At 36.2% G+C, this 17485-nt stretch overlaps 1 protein-coding gene across 11 annotated transcripts in view; it reads right to left on the bottom strand.

Moving 5' to 3' along the window:
• MECOM (MDS1 and EVI1 complex locus) overlaps positions 1–17485 on the bottom strand; it is a 556668-nt gene that overhangs the window by 44996 nt on the left and 494187 nt on the right. For 9 of the 11 annotated variants that reach the window (XM_019440518.2, XM_053903651.1, XM_053903655.1 and 6 more), the window contains 2 exons: positions 14514–14648; positions 2446–2548 (listed from right to left, as the gene is read on the bottom strand). In XM_019440518.2, coding sequence (XP_019296063.1) covers positions 2446–2548; positions 14514–14648 — 238 coding nt within the window. Of the gene's footprint in view, positions 1–2445; positions 2549–14513; positions 14649–17011; positions 17221–17260; positions 17460–17485 lie in introns of those variants that run through there. The other 2 variants (XM_019440529.2, XM_053903654.1) reach the window with 2 other exon arrangements.

Raw genomic sequence — 17485 nt, 5'->3', positions numbered from 1 at the left:
GGGCAGCATGATACATAATCCCTGTTTTATAGAGCTACAGCCAGGACCTATGGCCAGTTTTTCATTGACTGAATGTTTTGGGGGGAATATTTTAGTCACCAACAAATGCTAGGCATTTTGCTAGGGAATGACTATATAAGAAACTCAAGGGGAAACACATGTGAACAAATAGAGTGTGATATATTTTATGACAGATGCATGCATGGGGCCTAAAGGAGCCCAGAGGAACATGTCTAATCCATCTAATCTGAAGGAGAGAGGTTCAGAAAAGGATTTGTAATGAGCAAGCATCAGCCAGGTGAAGTGGGATGAAGGAGGATGTTCCAGGCAGTGGGAACAGCGTGGACCAATGATAAAGGCCAGGAAGAACATGGCAGCTGGTGGAAAAGCAAAACTGTAGTAAAATAGGGCGAGTTGATAGGGTACATGTAGAGGAGCTAGGGGAAGTGAAGTCAGAGAAGGTAGCAGGTCCCTAGGGGCTTTGGGGGGGTCCATGCTGAGAAGGGAACTGAAAGCCGCTGAAAATCAGAAAGCCTAGCTGTGATGTGAGAAGTGAAGGAGAGGTCAGAGGAGACACCACTGCTAAAATCCACATACAAGACAGGTTTCATTTCAATTAAACCAGTAACAGCGGGGCCAGAACAGTAAAGAAAGCAGTATGTAGATTTAATAGAGTGTGTCAACTTTGGACCGTAGAGGGTTAAGGAAGGTAGGGGTATTCTAAGATAAATCACCTCAGCTCTAAAGACACGTTTCTCGATGACATTAACCAGGTAATGGAACCATGTAATATAATCTGTTATACTCTTCACAATATTTAAGATCTACATTTAGGATCTCACGAGCAGGCTGAACACAAACAGAATCTCCAAGCCATAGAATGGATGGGAAAGGCCTAGGGTTTACAGACAACAAGACCTCGGTTTGAAAGTTAACTACCACTCTCTAGTCATGTGATCTTGGCCAATTTACCTAGATCTAAGGTAAATTTATCTAAGTCCTTAGATAGCCTCAGTTTCTCTATCTGTATAATAAAAATGATTCCTCTCTTATACGTTTGATCAATGTGTAAGACTAAATGAGATAATAAATGGAGAGCATATAGTATCTGGTATAGTGTGTGTGTGTGTGTGACACAATGAAAATAAAAAGCAGCTGATGGGTTCAAGGGTGTTGTGAAGGCAGGTAATTTATGAATCGTAGCCCTAAAAGAAGAAGAATCACTTCCACTCATGCTTTTAAGAATAGTAAGCTAATCACTCATATTTCTAAAAAGAATTGCTTGAAAACCTTTTTTTAGGTCTAACATTCACCAGTGAAAGTTGCCTTGCACTAGAGAAAGCTAGATTACGTTTCGTATCCTATGCCCTCATGCTTCGTCTGTCCCAGACCCCATTGGGTAAGATTCCTTATTCAGGCTTAAGCTCTACCAGGTTGGTTGAGAACACTGGGTTTCTGAGAAGAAAACAATTTCCAAAAGGTTCCCCAAACTATAACTGGTATAATCTACAAAGAGGCAGAATGCAGCTCAGCCAAAGGAAAAAAATGTTCAAGTAAAGAGCCAGCCAAGACTGGTAGCTTCCTTCGCAAAAGCTACAGAGAGCAGAGGCTGAGGTTTTCCCATCCGGAATGCCAAAGGGATGGGAGGTGGCTCCGTCTCTACCTGTCAGCTAAGCTGGGGTGAGTAACCCTTCCCAGTGGTCCTTCCAACTATAAAACATTCTAAAGACACCACTAGATTATGTTTAACCAAATCATGTTATATTAGGAGAAAGAAATAGGAAAGAGAAAGGAAAAAGTACTAAATTCTCATCCCAATGGTAACACTTCAATACGGATAGAATTATCTCTTCATCTGTCCTATACATGCAGAACTAATAATTATAATTCTTTTGATACCCCCTTCATTTGATTTAGAATAGGTCTCTGGCAAATAAAAACTTCTCTGGCTGTAAAGTTTCCTCATGTGTATTTTTCTCCTAAACCCCTTCCCCCCAGCCCTCTCCCATCTTGTCGTGCCAACTAGGATTTTACTCAAGGAGACATACTTTTTCCAGGAATAGAACATTAGATGGGAAGAAACACCCACCAGACTGATGAAAGCCCAAACTGAGCTTTCTGAAATGACTTTTGTATAGTGAAAGGATTCTCACCATAGTCTAAGGTATTGACAAAAAAGTTTCAACGGTGGGATATCTCAGTTGATATATTCAGAATTCGTTTGGCCTCCACTTGAGGGAAGACCTCTGCTTACTCAAGATTCACAGTAACATTAGCCAGATGTCAAGCCAAGAAAAGAGTCACTCAGAAGAGAAGGAGTTTTGTGAAAACTGACACTGAGGAGCCAGGAAAACTGACAAATGCCATGTGTGATGTCCCCACGCAGATGCTCCGTCACGGCGACCGGATGAGGGCGCGGAGGATGGGGGTGCGAACAGTACTAACCGTGAATATCCGGCGCCATAGTTTCATGGGGATAGTCTTCACTCTTCATGAACAGCAGGAGCTCCTCTCCTGGTGCAATGTCTGTGACTACTCTATAAAATATCTTCAAAACACCAGAAAGGGTTGGGTGGGAAGAGAGAAAGAAGTGAATATTAAGAAAGGGCAAGATATGCACTAATATCTGTACATTTTCTCATAGCATAAAAAAATATTTCCTTTTATTTTTGTCAAAAGAAGTGTGACTTCCTGTTTTATGTCCTGAAAATTGGCCTTCTGTTGACAAATGGAAAGCTGTGATTCTCATGCCAGTTCACAAATCTTTTCTAAATCCTACCTCACCAATCAAATTGTCTTAAGACAAGGCTTACCGTGTTGCATACACCTCTGTGTAATGTTTAGCAAAGAACTTTCCCTTCTCTGAATTCCTCACTCTAGGGAACCACACACGTATTCACAGAGCTGAATGCGTCTGGCATTATCCAGCATAGCCTCGCTAAGGGTGGCAGGGCACAATTGCCTCCCTCAGCATGTTCTCAAAAGCAGCACCTTCTCAACAAGGTGTTTTTTAGGGAATAGGTTAGAAGGACATGACACAAAGAACCGGTCTGTAGAGCACATAGTCAAAGGAGATTATTTTGTTTTTAAAAAACTTAATCCCTCTCTCACCAATCATCAGTACTCCCAGATCCAGGACTTGACCTCATGCCTCAGCTCCTGATTCCCACTCTCTGAAAGCAGGCAGTATGCCTTTAATTGATTCATTTAGCAGGGTAGTAGGGGGAGGTGTTTATTCCCCTGCTTTCTAGAAAAATTCTGAGGAGAGAAAGAATTGAATCAATCTGTTAATGACTGACTAAACAACTGTGGGGCAAGCGTGGACCTATAATTTCCTAGAGCTGCCTACTTTTACCCCCACCTTGACCAGCTCTGTCAGCTCTGTGACCTTAGGCAAGTCATTGTCCAACTTACTTGTCCAGGCTTCAGCGTTTTTCCACTTATAAAAGCATTTAATTCACACAAAAAAATACAAATATCTAATTCATTACGTTACACACCTGAAACTAACATAATGTTATATGTCAATGATATCTCAATAAAAAAGCACTTAATCATGAAAATGTTTAAGGTGCTTATTCATCTTATCACAAAAATGTTCCTAGTTTTTAAATTTTATTCTAAGATTATTTGTTACATAACGACCAGATAGAGGTTGTCGAAGAAAGAATGACGTTATACAATTAACTGGTGAAAATGAGACCAATAACAGTCACACGTGCACATACACACACACACACACACACACACACCAACAGAAGCAACAAAGACAGCAAGTAAACTAGGGTTTCGATTCTGCTGTCTCAATCCAAGGGGGAGAAAACTCACATCATACAAATTATTAAGAGAACTTATGAGAACATATTTTTAGAAGACATTGTTGGTTTCTTACAGGATATTTGATATTTCAAACTGAGAAAAATTGAGTAGGTTAATATTTTAAAAGATCAACAGAAGTGTGCATAATTTTAATTGTATTTATCTATTTGTTTATCTTCTGAAAAGCAGAGGACATCAAACGTAAGTATGTGCCTCTTTATTCCAGTAGGTGGCTCTAAAGTCCAATTGTTTATTTTTTTCTATAAAAACATCACAGCACAAAATTGTGCTAAATTTAAAAAATAACTCAATGAGGAATGTTTTCTGTTTAGTTTCTTTCCTGTCAAAATAAAATCATCCTTTTTCATTCAACAGTAATTTAACCAGGTGAAACTGGTTTACAGAAAATAATGCCAAACATAAAATGCTGCTAGAATATGTTAGAATATAACCTAGGATGCTTTCTATCCACCCAGAGATAGACTCCAGACTATCTTAAGAAAATTATTCCGTGTTATGTGCTATTTCTACAAAAACCAGAGAATTTGCAGTTTGTATCTTATTAACCCTAGCCTTCACGTTTTCCTGTTTCTGGAAGTGCACTGAAAGGAATAGTTCTGTTCAAAAAGTTATCAGATTGAAAAAAAAATGATTGTGCATTTGCTCTTTTCCCCTAAACTTTCCAATTAAATGCCTGTAAGTACCCTATTTCATTCTGGAGTCCTATTTCCCCTTAGAAAACAATGGACTTCTCTCAACAGCTTGAATCACCTCTTTTTTTGGCATCTCTCAAAGGTTTAACTTATTAGCTTCCTTTCCAACAACATGTTGACATTTGAATTGTGACATATTAGAACTTTTCGGTGGCTTCTCGGAAATAGTGAGGTTAAAGAGACAATACCCTGCAAGACCGTAAAACAGTGCAATTGTCTCTGTTGGGGAATGCTGCTTAGACACACATGCCAGATCATTTCAAGAAAGTATCATGATATCATCATTTCTTTGTAGTCCACTATTAATCATGTCTCTTTTAATTCCATTTTAGATTTACTCAATCCAACGTGAACAGCCCAAGAAACAAAAGAAAATGATAGGTACGTTGTAACTATATATTATAAAGACAATTCTCTTTGCAGCGACATAGATCACTACTGTAATTTCCCTTTAAGTGTACAGATCGTCATGTGAAGAATATTGAGTGCATAAAAAATAAAAGACACGGAAGAGTGTTGATGTTGGCTTTATTTACTGGAGGTAAAAGGTGACATTCCAGGCCATGAAAGGCAAGGCAAAGCAGAGTGAGTTTTAACTTCAGGGTGTTCTTTTCGATTTTAAGTGAATTTTTATGGTGCTCATGAAACTGAGGTTTGAAAAGAACTGGCAAGCGCCAGACGTAATGAGGGCAGATTCTGGGCACGCTTCCTCACACAGCAATAAGAATGTGCCTCAAAGTCCCATCTACCACACCCTTACAATTCTAGAGCTTTCTTTCAAGGTGTTGCTACCACTTGCGATCCTCTTTATATCTCATCTCTTCGGATCTTAGATTCGGCAAAATTCTGCTTTTCCACCTATGATTACAATGGCCCCCAAATCTAACTTGAATACTCGAATCCAGAGCTGTCGACATCTAAAGTTAATTTATGTTCTAGCAATACTAATACACAGGCAGGCCTTTGAGAGGTGAGAGGAGTGGTTTAAACAAAAACATAATGACAATTTGTTGCCTCAAAAAAAGTGGCGTGGAGGAATGATGGAAAGGAATCTTGGAGGAATCAAGCCTTTCGAAAGTAAGATATCACATCTACACTTTTGTATTACAAAACAGGTCTTTCAGCAAATAAAAATAAAATAAATAACAGAAGTGATTTATGTAGTTTTTCCCACAGGTTTGTATCTTAAGTATTCTTGGCCATGCTCTTAAAAAATATAACCATAATGTCTTTAAACCCGGTATATTCTCAAAATCTCAGTTCTATTGCAGTCCTATGAATTATATGTCATCGGAGTTACATACCAGAAGCAGAGATCCTACCAATATAACCTCTCTGGTTTTTGTGTTGGAGAAAAAGGGAAGGGAATCAATTACTCTGTTAAATTCCATAAAAGAAATGATCTCTTCTCCCATCAGGGGGTTTTATGGAAAAAGTTATCTGGATCCAAAATAAAAATGTCCTGGGTCTGGGATTTTGTGATGAATTCAACTCAAGTATATAAAGGGGGACCCCAAAGTCTCAAACACTTAGAAAAAGTTCAAATTGATATAAAAGGGTTGTTGATTTATTATTTTGTTGTGTCTCTCTCGGAATGCTTTATTAGAGGGAAAAATCTCAATTCCTCACAATATAAGTTGAAAGATAAGAGGAACAGGGCCTTAGAGTATAAGAAAATAGGAATATATAAAAATTCCATTCTTTTAAAAGTCATGATAAATATTTTTAAAATGTGTTAACTCCTCCAGAATTTTCTCTTTGGTAGCTAATAACAAATTCCAGAAATAAAACATGTTATGACCATGATCTAACTGTCCATACATTTGACACATTTGAAAGTTAAGGTGGTTTTTTCATTTTATCATATAAAAAATTTTAATTTCCCAATATCTTCATGGGCTCTTTTTATTTTTCCAGAAAGCTATATTTCTACCTTGGTAAGTGTGGATAAAGATCTAGATCTCTGGATGCCTCAATTTATAAGAACAAATATTTATAGTCACTATCTTAATAGATCAATTTGTATTTTTTTTATTTTTTAAGTTTATTAAAATAACACAGTAGTGAAATTCCTGAAAATGTTTTTTAATGCTAAATCTTTCGAGTATTTAAAAATAAAACTAGAATTGCCCCAAATTACTCACTTTTACTAGTGGTAAAATTCACAATCTAAGGCATAAATGTAATACCACACACGTATATAGGAATTACTCTAAACATAATTATTATACTTAATGTATTTTAATCAAACCTTGAAACCAGTTCCAAATGCCAAAAGAATATCCATTCACTTAATGTTCACAAGGCAGAGCTAGGGACAAAAGGCAGTGATGACTGGATTTGACTTAACAAATTTTAGATTTCCAAAAATATATTTTCATACAGTGTTATATATAAGTATATATGTGCCCAAGCAGATATATTTTATATGTGATGGATAAACGTGGCAAATTACACACCTTGGAGAAATTTTAAATTTGCATAAAATATGAGCAATCTCATATTTTAGGTATTAATATAAATAAATGTTTAATAGAATACACTTAATTCATGTTATATATCATGTCAGTGATATGTAATTATATGGTATATTTTATATAGTATATTGTATATAATATATGTTATATAGAGTTATATATTATATGTAGTTGGAATTGGAATTAATCATATTTTATTAAACATTTATCTTGCTTTGTTATTTAAGTCCAAGAGCACAAGCACTAAAAAGAGTATGGATGCTTATAGGCATTCCATTAGGAAAGTTAATAGGCTATAAAAGACTTTAGACGAATTCTGTTTTATACTGTCAAGGCCTGTGTTCGACCTAATCCTCCATCAAATAGACAATGCTACTATTTGTATTTGTAAATGGTAATAATATGGGTCCTTGTTTATTATCCTATAAAATAGAAAAATCTAGAATCTGTCAGACCAGACTTACAGTCTAGTTTGCTATGCTTGGATCAATTTAAAGTATTGTGCTTGTACTATTGAGACAGAAGAGAAATTCAGTGCACAGGGGGGAAAACAAAAAAAAAAGAAAACACATCATTTACTTTTAAAAAGATGAACAAGGCCTCATTGTTATGAATCCCCGTTTATTTTTCCTGGTCAAGCACTGAAGTTTTATTTATGCTTAATAGACTGCATTTGGCATGTCTAAAAATGACACAAGTGTGAATTATGAATGACCTTCAACCTATTCAGGAAGTTGTAATAATTGAAATAATAGAGAAATATACTCCCTACAGAATCTGTACTGAGAGACAACTTTTTCAGACTATTGCTGTCCTTCTCACTTTGAAGTTGACAGTTGATTTCTTCCTCTTCCAGTTCCCAAAATTTACCCCGAATGCTTTATTTTCTATAACTTCATGCAATTTACCAGTCAGAAGACTAGAAAAAGCTGAATGGAACTTTAACATTTGGAAGGTAGGTAGGAGGGGAGGAGGTGACAGTTTGCGTATCTGAACAAAGTCAACATTAGATATGAACACATCTGTCAGCCTTGGTGCTGCAGAGAGGTCACATCAGGTCCACAAAGACAAAGTGTGCATATGGGCTGGCTTTAGAAAACACAGTCTGGACCCCTGATCTACCCATAGTAATGTGGGAAACTGCAATGTTCAGGAGGACAGGAGTAAAGCCAAGTTTTTAGTCTCTATAAGAAGGACTCTTATCATACTTTCTCGGCCATATTGGTAAGAGATAACAAGAAGTGTCTTCGGGAGACAAAGAAATTGATGACAGAATGGAAAGATACTTGTCCAACAGAATAGATCCTTTATCATGGCCAAGTTCTACCAAAGCAAACCAACCATAGTTTCCTTAATTTGTCCAAAGAGATAGTATACTATATTTGTCTTTAGGATGACAGTCTAAAGACTAAAAGATATTTTCAGAAATATAAGGTACTATCTCCCTATATCGAAAAATATGTATCCACTGGTTATTTTCAGGACAAAAATATTGTTGGAGGAGAAGCTTCCCCCCCCCACTTTTATCTCTTTGTTGATAACATGAAGAGAAATCCAGGTATAATTTATTGGAATGACACATAACAGAGAACTGACCGTTGGTTTTAGTTTGTATAAGTAGAACAAATGATAAAGATCCACCTGCTATTATATCTGGAGCCTACAGTGTACCCAGCCTGGAAGTCTTGCAAATTTCAGTTAAATGACCTCTAAGGATCACTCTACAGACTCCACAAGAAATATCCACTAGCCACCTGTCTTTAATGTGGCCATTTCATCCGATTCTATGAAAACTGGTCATTCTGCATGATTTCACAATGCCTGGGAAGAGTTCCATCACTACATGATGAGGAAGCTAAAGATCATCTTTGGGTTTTTTTTACTAGGCTGGAGGCTTTTCTTGTGTCTTTGACCAACATGTTTTCCTCCTTGATAGACTGTAATGCACTCTGATGACTATCTTTTTGGCATCATTCCAGAAACAGCAGAGTCTCGTATGGATGTGATGTTTTGAGATCTTCCTGAATGAAAGGCGTTGTATACATGCAAACACTAGTTACTCAAAATGTGCACAGAATACTGAAGGTCATCCACTTATTGAACTTCTGTGATTTGTTACTCTTCACAAAATTCCTAGTCTGCGTGGTGCTATGGCTGTCTTGTGTCCTGAGTGTCATTACACAAGGGAAACTTTTTCTGGGTGGAGGGAGGGCAGTGCTGTTTGTTTTATCATGTGAATATCAAATGGAAAACTATGTCTGAGACAGTTTCATCTTCGGGTGAAGGAAGTAACTTATCAGCCAGACAACATCCCCACCCCCCTAAGTCAGCTTAGGCACCGTTCACAAGGCCAGTCTCTGGGTATTGCCAGCTGGCATTCATCTTAAAACAGCAGAGCATAACTTTGGTATAAAAGTGGAACTTGACTTAAAAGGAAAGCAAAGAAAATGCCCAAAGCCAATAATAATTTTAACATCAAAAGAGGTCATAGAAAATGTGGACAGAAATCCTTGTAAAGGAAGAACAAATTAACAAATTACCTGACAGTTGATGCAAACATTTTTAAAAAGTGGAAAGAGGCAAACAAATTACATTTTACTTTTTACATAGCTGGTCTTCCCTGCTTTTTTTGCACAAATTACATTAATTGAATAATTCAGGAAAACATTTTTTTCTCAGTAAAAAGCCAAAGAAAATAACTTGATAATTGAGCCCATAATAAGCTTGCAGTTATAGTACTGTTCTAGTGTCACAGCCGTCTGATTGAACCATTGACGTGGACGTAAGGAGAGGAAAAGTGGGTGTGCCAATTCAGCCATGATCGTCCTGGAAGCAGTTAAAACTTTATAAGGTAAAGCACAAACGAGAACAATGCCTGTTCCAACTGAAAACACTGTAGAATCTTGCTGCCGTTCATTAACCACAAGAGAGCTGGCAGAATCTCCTAAGTGAATGCTGACCTTGATTTCTCTGAGGGGCGCTCGTTCTATATCTTATTTCTTCAAAATATACATCAGGCATTGGATAATCTCTTATTGACACATTTCTTTTTACTCAAAGTGAACAGCAGACTTCTCTTATTCTACTTACTAAATACCAGCTGTCAAGGGCCTGTTTAAAAATGAAAGGACTTATCACCTTGTGTAAATGACAAGATTAATAATGTCTTGGGTTTCTGAGAACTTTATTCCAGTTATAGACCATGTTAAGGGAAGGCCAGGAGTTTGAATGAAACCGTGTTCCTTTCCATGACGCAGAATACATACACACGTATAAAATGTTACCCCAAAGCACACACCCAGCTCATTCTAATTATCATGAGTGGAAAGGCAGGTCTTAAGTCTAAAAAGTCAACTTACACAACTTGTGCCTTGGTGACCTGTCTGATTACAACCAATATGGTTTCACCATGAGGTAGAAGAGGAAAACCTGTGTCCAAAGAGCTATTGCATAAGTGCCTCAAATTTATGAACATATCATAGATGACAACTGGCCTTGTTTGAGGTGGATAGGGGGTCTATGGGTCATCTTGTCTTTGATCAAGGTGAAAATACCGAAATGTGGAGGTCTGAGGAAACTTCTTAAAGGATGGAGGGAAAGGCAGGAGTGGGTGGGACCAAATCTAAAGCAATGTGCTACACTCACCCAGCAGAATGGTCTGTAAAGATATCTACAAGACATCAAAGGAAAGGACATCAAAATATCCAGAATAAAAAAGAAAGAAAGAAAACCTAAGCAAGCCGTCTAGATGTTTGCTTCCTTAACATTAGACACATGGGTGAGTCTAGATGTAAATGAAACTCAAAGTAATTAACTGTTTTCATGCTTCCTCTACATATTTGGTCCTCCTGAGGACCTATTCTGGAAAGAGCTGTCATTATCCAACTCTCTGCTTTTGCTCCTGCCCTGCTCCACCTCTCAGTGCCAGTTCTTGCTCCTGAAAACAACCAGGGACAATTTCAGACTGTTAAAATGTAAAAATATCGAAGCATTGTCTGTCTCAATAAAAATATGCGGCTAAATGCTGTACCACAACAGTGTGGCTATGTAACATTGTACAGAAACTTTAAGGAATATGGGGAAAATAATTAGGATTTCAAGGATAAAGAACCTTTGATATTATAATGGATCTTCTATTTTATGACCTGAATGTGTTCAGAGCTTAATTTACTAGTGTCTTTGGTGTGGCCTTCTTCTACAAAGATAAATTACTATAGTTAATATAATATTTTCAGGGAGCTGGTAAAGGATATCAGCCAGAAGCTGCAGCTAGTTAGAAATTATGATTAAACGCTCATGCCAGTATTTCCGAACTCCTATCTCCAAAAGCATCACTGCAATAATTTTGCAAACATGAAGAGACATCTAAAAACAACAAACGTGAGTCTTTCTAGGAAGCAGTAAGAAAGAAAACTGCCACAAAGCTCACTCTGGCCTGGAAAAAAAAACCTGAAATAAAATAATTCACAGAAATCTACTGGAGAATTTAAATTTAAAAATTAAAATCCCCTCAAATAAAATGCTTGCACAGAGGTATTAGAAAAATGTTAATCAAACAGCCAGATGAACCAGATTACATCCTTTTCCAACTTTACTTGAAAATCAAAATCCATGCTGTTTCTAAGTACTTCTTCACCCCCAAACAAACCAAATATGGGTTTTATTCAGTACACGTTTTGACTGTCTCACTATCATCAACTGTATTATCATCTTAGCAAGAACATTTATTCACTTTTATACCACTCCTCTACATCATTATAAAACTGATCCACATTGATTAAGTTTGGTCTTTAATGTCAGAATTTCTAAAAATATCTACCTTCCCAAAAATAAACTATAATTTCTACACCCTTGTTTTGTTCTGGGCCATCTTTTCCCTTCTTTGTTAGATATAATAATTATTACAATGACCAGGCTACAGTGGAAAGATCCATCTGACATTCTTCCTCTTTATAGTCCAAGAGTTAATACCTGTCGTGGTATTAAAATTCGTTTTCTAAACTTGCGTTCTATCTCAGAATTGGAGTGAAGAGAAACACCTTTTTGTTTTGTTTTGTTTTGTTTTTTACAATTTCTCGAGAGTGCTTCATTTACTTTTGTGTTGTGCAGGTGAGCTGTTGTTTGTGTTTAATAATTGCCCCTGATCCAGAGTCCCTCTCTTTATGGACATTAAATATATCTCACACAATGGGAGTGTTCTTATGTGATGAGTTGTGCTTGCTCACCACTTGTCAGCTCTTACTCCTCATGGAAAAGAGAGCGAAAAAACAGACCTACAGAATCTCTTTAGTCAGCTCTTTTTTTCATTGTACCTAGTCCAGCATTCACATTTCAAAGCTGTCTGAAATTGCAGTCTTAATTAACTTTTAGAACTATGCATACAAGCTTACAGATGAATACGTTTATAACATATGCATACATTATCTGAGTGTCTGTTCTCTTTTGTCTTGTCAACTGGGCTAAGCAGGATTGTATGCATACATTGCCTATCACACAAATCTGACTTTTACCTCTCACTTTCCTGTCTCCTTGTTTATGGGTGAACTTACTTGACCATGTAATGTCAATTTCACAATGATGTTATTTGATATGCACTCTGTTACCATCTTAGATGTCTGCCAGTACAACACATATACTTAAAATGAGTGCTTACAGCAATAATAGGTGTGTGTCTAATATTGACCTTTTATGCTTTTCCTGATTAACTATTTTCCCTGATTCTTCCATTAAAATACGTAAACATGCTATTCATTATATGCTGGTATGAAACCAGCATATTTTCTTTGGAAAGCAATATACCTCAAACATATACCTCAAAAGTAACTGTGTTAAAATTATAAATGCCTACCTTAATAAGCAAGCTAATTCAGAGTCAGCAATAGAAAAATAGTTTTGCTTTTTCAATGTAATTAACATTCCCAATGACGAGTGTATTTACCGTAAAATATTAGACACCTAAATATTAAATGAAAAATGTATTGGCCAAGAGTCCCATTCTTACCATCCTTTCACTGATCCTACAACAGTCTGATCTGTCCAATGAGACAGCTCTTATTGTCAGTAAATATGAATAGCAAATAATTATTATGATATAAATACATTATTTCATCTTACAGCTCTCTTTTGAGGTCCATCAACTCCTTTATTTTAAGAAACATAGCATGAAAAATTCATTCATTTATATAACACCTATGTATTTCCCACATCTACAAATAGTGTGCGCTCAAAAAGTGTTGTTGATGTGACAGTAACTCATATGACGGACTTAGGATATTTTCTGCTCTCAATCAATAGCTAATTTAATAATGTTTTCATTTGTCAATAATGCCTCTTGTTTTCTTACAGCAAAGACAAAAAAACCCATTGATTGGTTTATTATTTTTGATATATGTTGAAGATTTTTAAATGATTCCCATTTAAACCTAATTTTACAATTTACTACCTCATACAGTTTAGTCAGTAAAAATTATCTGGTAGCTGGTAAAATGCCAAAGAATAATCTCATAATGATGATTGAAACAGAGTCTTTGACCATATGACGCTAGCATTACTTAACAGCTTTCAATTGGAAACATCTAATTTAAACTTTTCTTTTCCTTGGTGGTGATTTTCACAGTAAATTTGCCAAACAACCATTTTAATATGGTCTTTGAAACATATTTAATTTAGGTAACCATTGGGTTAAAAGAAATAAATGATGGGTAACATAATTAAATTCTAACCCAGTAGTGTTTATAAAACAAAAAATTAACAGGCTAAACCTCTCGTTGTTTCAGGTATTGTCATACAAAGTTACAAGATTCATAACCTAACTTTATTGAGTGCAAAATATGCTTCATGATATTTTCATGATCTTATTTCATAGCTATTGTTATTACAGTTAACCTCACTACATGGGCCTCCATAAAGCAATTTCCAGCAGTGATATTTTTCTACTTTTCACATACACAAAAAAAAAGAAGTATTTTGATTAATCTAAAAGTGTTTCTCATTTGTAATCAGGCAAGTCAATATAAAATGCATAGTCAGGTAAGTCCACATATAGATCATCCATATATATATCTACCTACTACTTCAAGTAAGATCTATATAATATTTCAAGTGTATCACTTCCATTTTCTGCACAAATTCATAAAGTGTTATTGAGTACCTCAATACTTTCTATGAATGTTTCCCTATTATGATGGTAAAGAAAAAAAGGTAAAGAACATCTAGCAATAAATAGTGCTCAGTGTTTAAATCATCCAATCACATTCAGAAAACTAGAACATTTATGAAGTTTACTGTTACAAAGTGAGTAAACCACCCAAAAAAGTAGCACTGGAAGAAAGCAGTGCTGCAAATAACTTTATTCTGCATCTTACTTATATTTGTACATTACCTTTCACCCTATCAACAAACAGGCCACAAGGGTCTACTGCAACTCACTGTTATTTTTATTCTTCAGGCTTCACTGATACTTTAGTGCTCTCAAAGAAAAGACAAGAAAATCTTTACAACGTACCTGATCATTTATCTGGCATGCAACGAGGTTGTGCTGATCATAACAGCCAGCGAACCTGATGTACTTGAGCCAGCTTCCTACATCTGGTTGACTAGCATCTACGCAGAACTTCACATTGCAAAACTCATCTAAGATCTGGAAGGAAGAAGATGAGAACAATCAGTTTCCATATCAGTTCATTCATTAGAATAGTTAATTGCTTGAAAATATTTTACTCGTGTGTAGTCCTCCTTTAAATCCTTTTTTAAAAAGTCAGACAGCATGCATATTAATAAAGGAGGTATGATAATAAATTATCTTAGAAGCAGCAATGTACTGTTTTTTAAAAGAACAAAGCGATTGTAAATTATTGCAAAAACTGATCAATTGATTTCAAAAAACGCTTGTTTCCTTGTTATGCATGAATGAGTGCTATTGACTTAGTTCTATTCAATGTGATTTTTATTAAAAAATAATATTGAATAGTACATATTAACATAATATTTCTAAACTAAGTTGTCAATGTTCAAGGTTCAGATTGTCTTCCCATGAAAGTGTATACTTTCACATTTTTGTCCTTTAAATTCATTCAATTAAAAAAACTTTAAATATTATTAAATTCCTTTTCACTCTGCATTTCACTACCATGAAACAACTAAATCATACCCTGAATTGAAAAAGATAATAAAATTTGTCTCATAGATGTTTCTGACAAAACTTAAGAAAAACAAATGAAAACAAACGATTGATACACACATGCAAAATATGGCAACCTAACACATGTCAATGCATGTTTCAATTTTATGTTTAGTAAGCAAAATAACAAAATTGGCTTGTGAACAAGTAAAATATATATATAATAATACTGTGACAAATTGCCATCATTAAATATGTTTGTGTATTGTTATTTTTCATATGATATTACATTTGGCCTATCCTGAATATTAATCATTACTTAGGACACCTATTAAACAAAAATCTAAATGGGAAACATCTATTTTTGAGGTTTTGCATACTTAAACAAAACTATTCTGATTCACTAGCAGCAATAATGTTTTAAACATCAATATTAAAAGCTGCAGAGTCGTTGACCTAATGGGGAGTAACTAGAAAGGCTGGTAATGTTAATGTCAATCAGTTAATGCAAACTTGAGGAAGTTTCCTATCACAGACTAAATAAGACACTCTAGAACAAAAAAATCATTAAATAACTCCCAGAGAACCTTGCTGTATCCACACCTATCTAAAAGTAAAAACTAAACTCTTGGGTCCATAGACCAAAAGCAATCTTGCATAGAATTCAGGTATTCACCTAGTTGCAGATTCAACTCATTAACTCACCACAAACTTCAAGAAGAAGCCCAGGGCTCTGAGAGCTCTAGTTAAGAGGCATTATGAATAAGCCTTTGGCCATGAGGCAATTAAAGGGCAATAAGTAGCCCCACAATTTAAAAAAGAAAAATCAAAACAGAAGATAGGGATAGTAATTGCTACACACACGTACACACACACACACACACACACACATCTTTTTCAAGACACCTCTTCACACTAACAACAACAGAAAGTTTACATTAAATACCCTCTCTAGTGAGAAAGACAGATTTTAACAATCTCTTATTTTTTAAATTACAAACTTTAACTTGTTTTCTTCAACTCTCAACGCTGAGTAACTCAAATGGCAACTTGAGATCCCCCTCCCAGATGTCTACGAGAAGCATAAATAACAATAGCAATACACATTTTAAAATAGTAAAAAGTTGGTGTTTTTGTTTTGTTAGTTTTTTTGGCTTGTTTGGTTTCTGGTATTTGTTTTCTTGACTAGCAAAAACAAAAAGGCAGTTCTACTGACACAGGAGAGAAATATTTAATGAAGGAAATAGAGTGAAGTCAGTGAAATGCAACACCAGTTCCATTTCATATTTGCAGAAAGAGGTGGAAAACTTGTTAATTTCAAAGTCAAGCATCATCTATCCCCTTAGCTTTCCAGCATTCCCTTTTGCGGGGGGCAGGGAGTTAAGTATTGCATATACTGCACATAAAAATTCTAGGTGTAATTTTATTCCGTGTTAACATTATTGCCATTGCCACTGTCAACAGTGAAATTAATTTAAAAACAGGTTCATTCCCAAAGAATGTCTTTTTACATATATGTTACATGATTATTCAAATATTTCATCAACATATTAACTTTCTTACTCTCAATATTCTTGCCCCAAGACAAAAGCTGAACTTTCTCCAGAAACGTTTCCCCCCCTGGGTGAATTATTCACTTTTGATTTGCTAGCAGAACTGCATTTGTCTCCCAAATGTCTTAATCGTCTCGGAAATCTCGAATAAAATAAAGTAACAACACATCTTCTGTCATTTCATCTAACACACTGCTGTGTTTTTAAAGGCTGTCAAGTTCCAAAGATAGCTTAAAAAAAAAAAAAAAAGAATTCCCTTTAGGTGGACTTTAGAGAAAGGCCCTTTCAAAAACCAACAGCAAAAGGAAAGAAAAAAAAAAAAATCCCTACATTCTAGCCAAAGGGTCCGAATGTGACTTTCTCGCGAAGCAGCACACGATGTTGGACAGCAAAGCTGTTACTTGGCAAGGTGGAACTCGGCCGAAAGCGGCTCCAAAGTCGCGTGGCCGGTGCCAGGAATTCAGATTTTGGCAACCCCACCTTCTGCGTCCCTGATACCGACGGACAGACACACGGAGGGAGGGGAAGTAGGAGACGAGCGAGAGGGAAAAAAGGCCGACAGCCGGGAGAGAGACCCACCGAAGGCCGGACGACCCACCCCGGAGACGCGTCCAGACCGCACCGTCAGGAGGAACAAGGAAATCGCCAGTCCCAGCAACGTAGATAAGCAGCAGGGCTCCGCGAGACTGCGGGCAAGTAGGAAAAGAAGGCTGGGGGGGCGGGGGGTGCCCCGGAGAAGGGGTGCCAAGGCAGAAAAGTGTCCGAAGTTACAAACTATGCACATCGCCAAGACTTTTTTTTTTT

This window comes from Panthera pardus, unplaced genomic scaffold, assembly GCF_024362965.1.
Source record: "Panthera pardus isolate Hobbes unplaced genomic scaffold, ASM2436296v1 HiC_scaffold_16, whole genome shotgun sequence".
Lineage (NCBI taxonomy): Eukaryota > Metazoa > Chordata > Mammalia > Carnivora > Felidae > Panthera > Panthera pardus.
The sequence above is the reverse complement of the archived record's forward strand: the minus strand, read 5'-3'. Positions and strand labels throughout refer to the sequence as shown.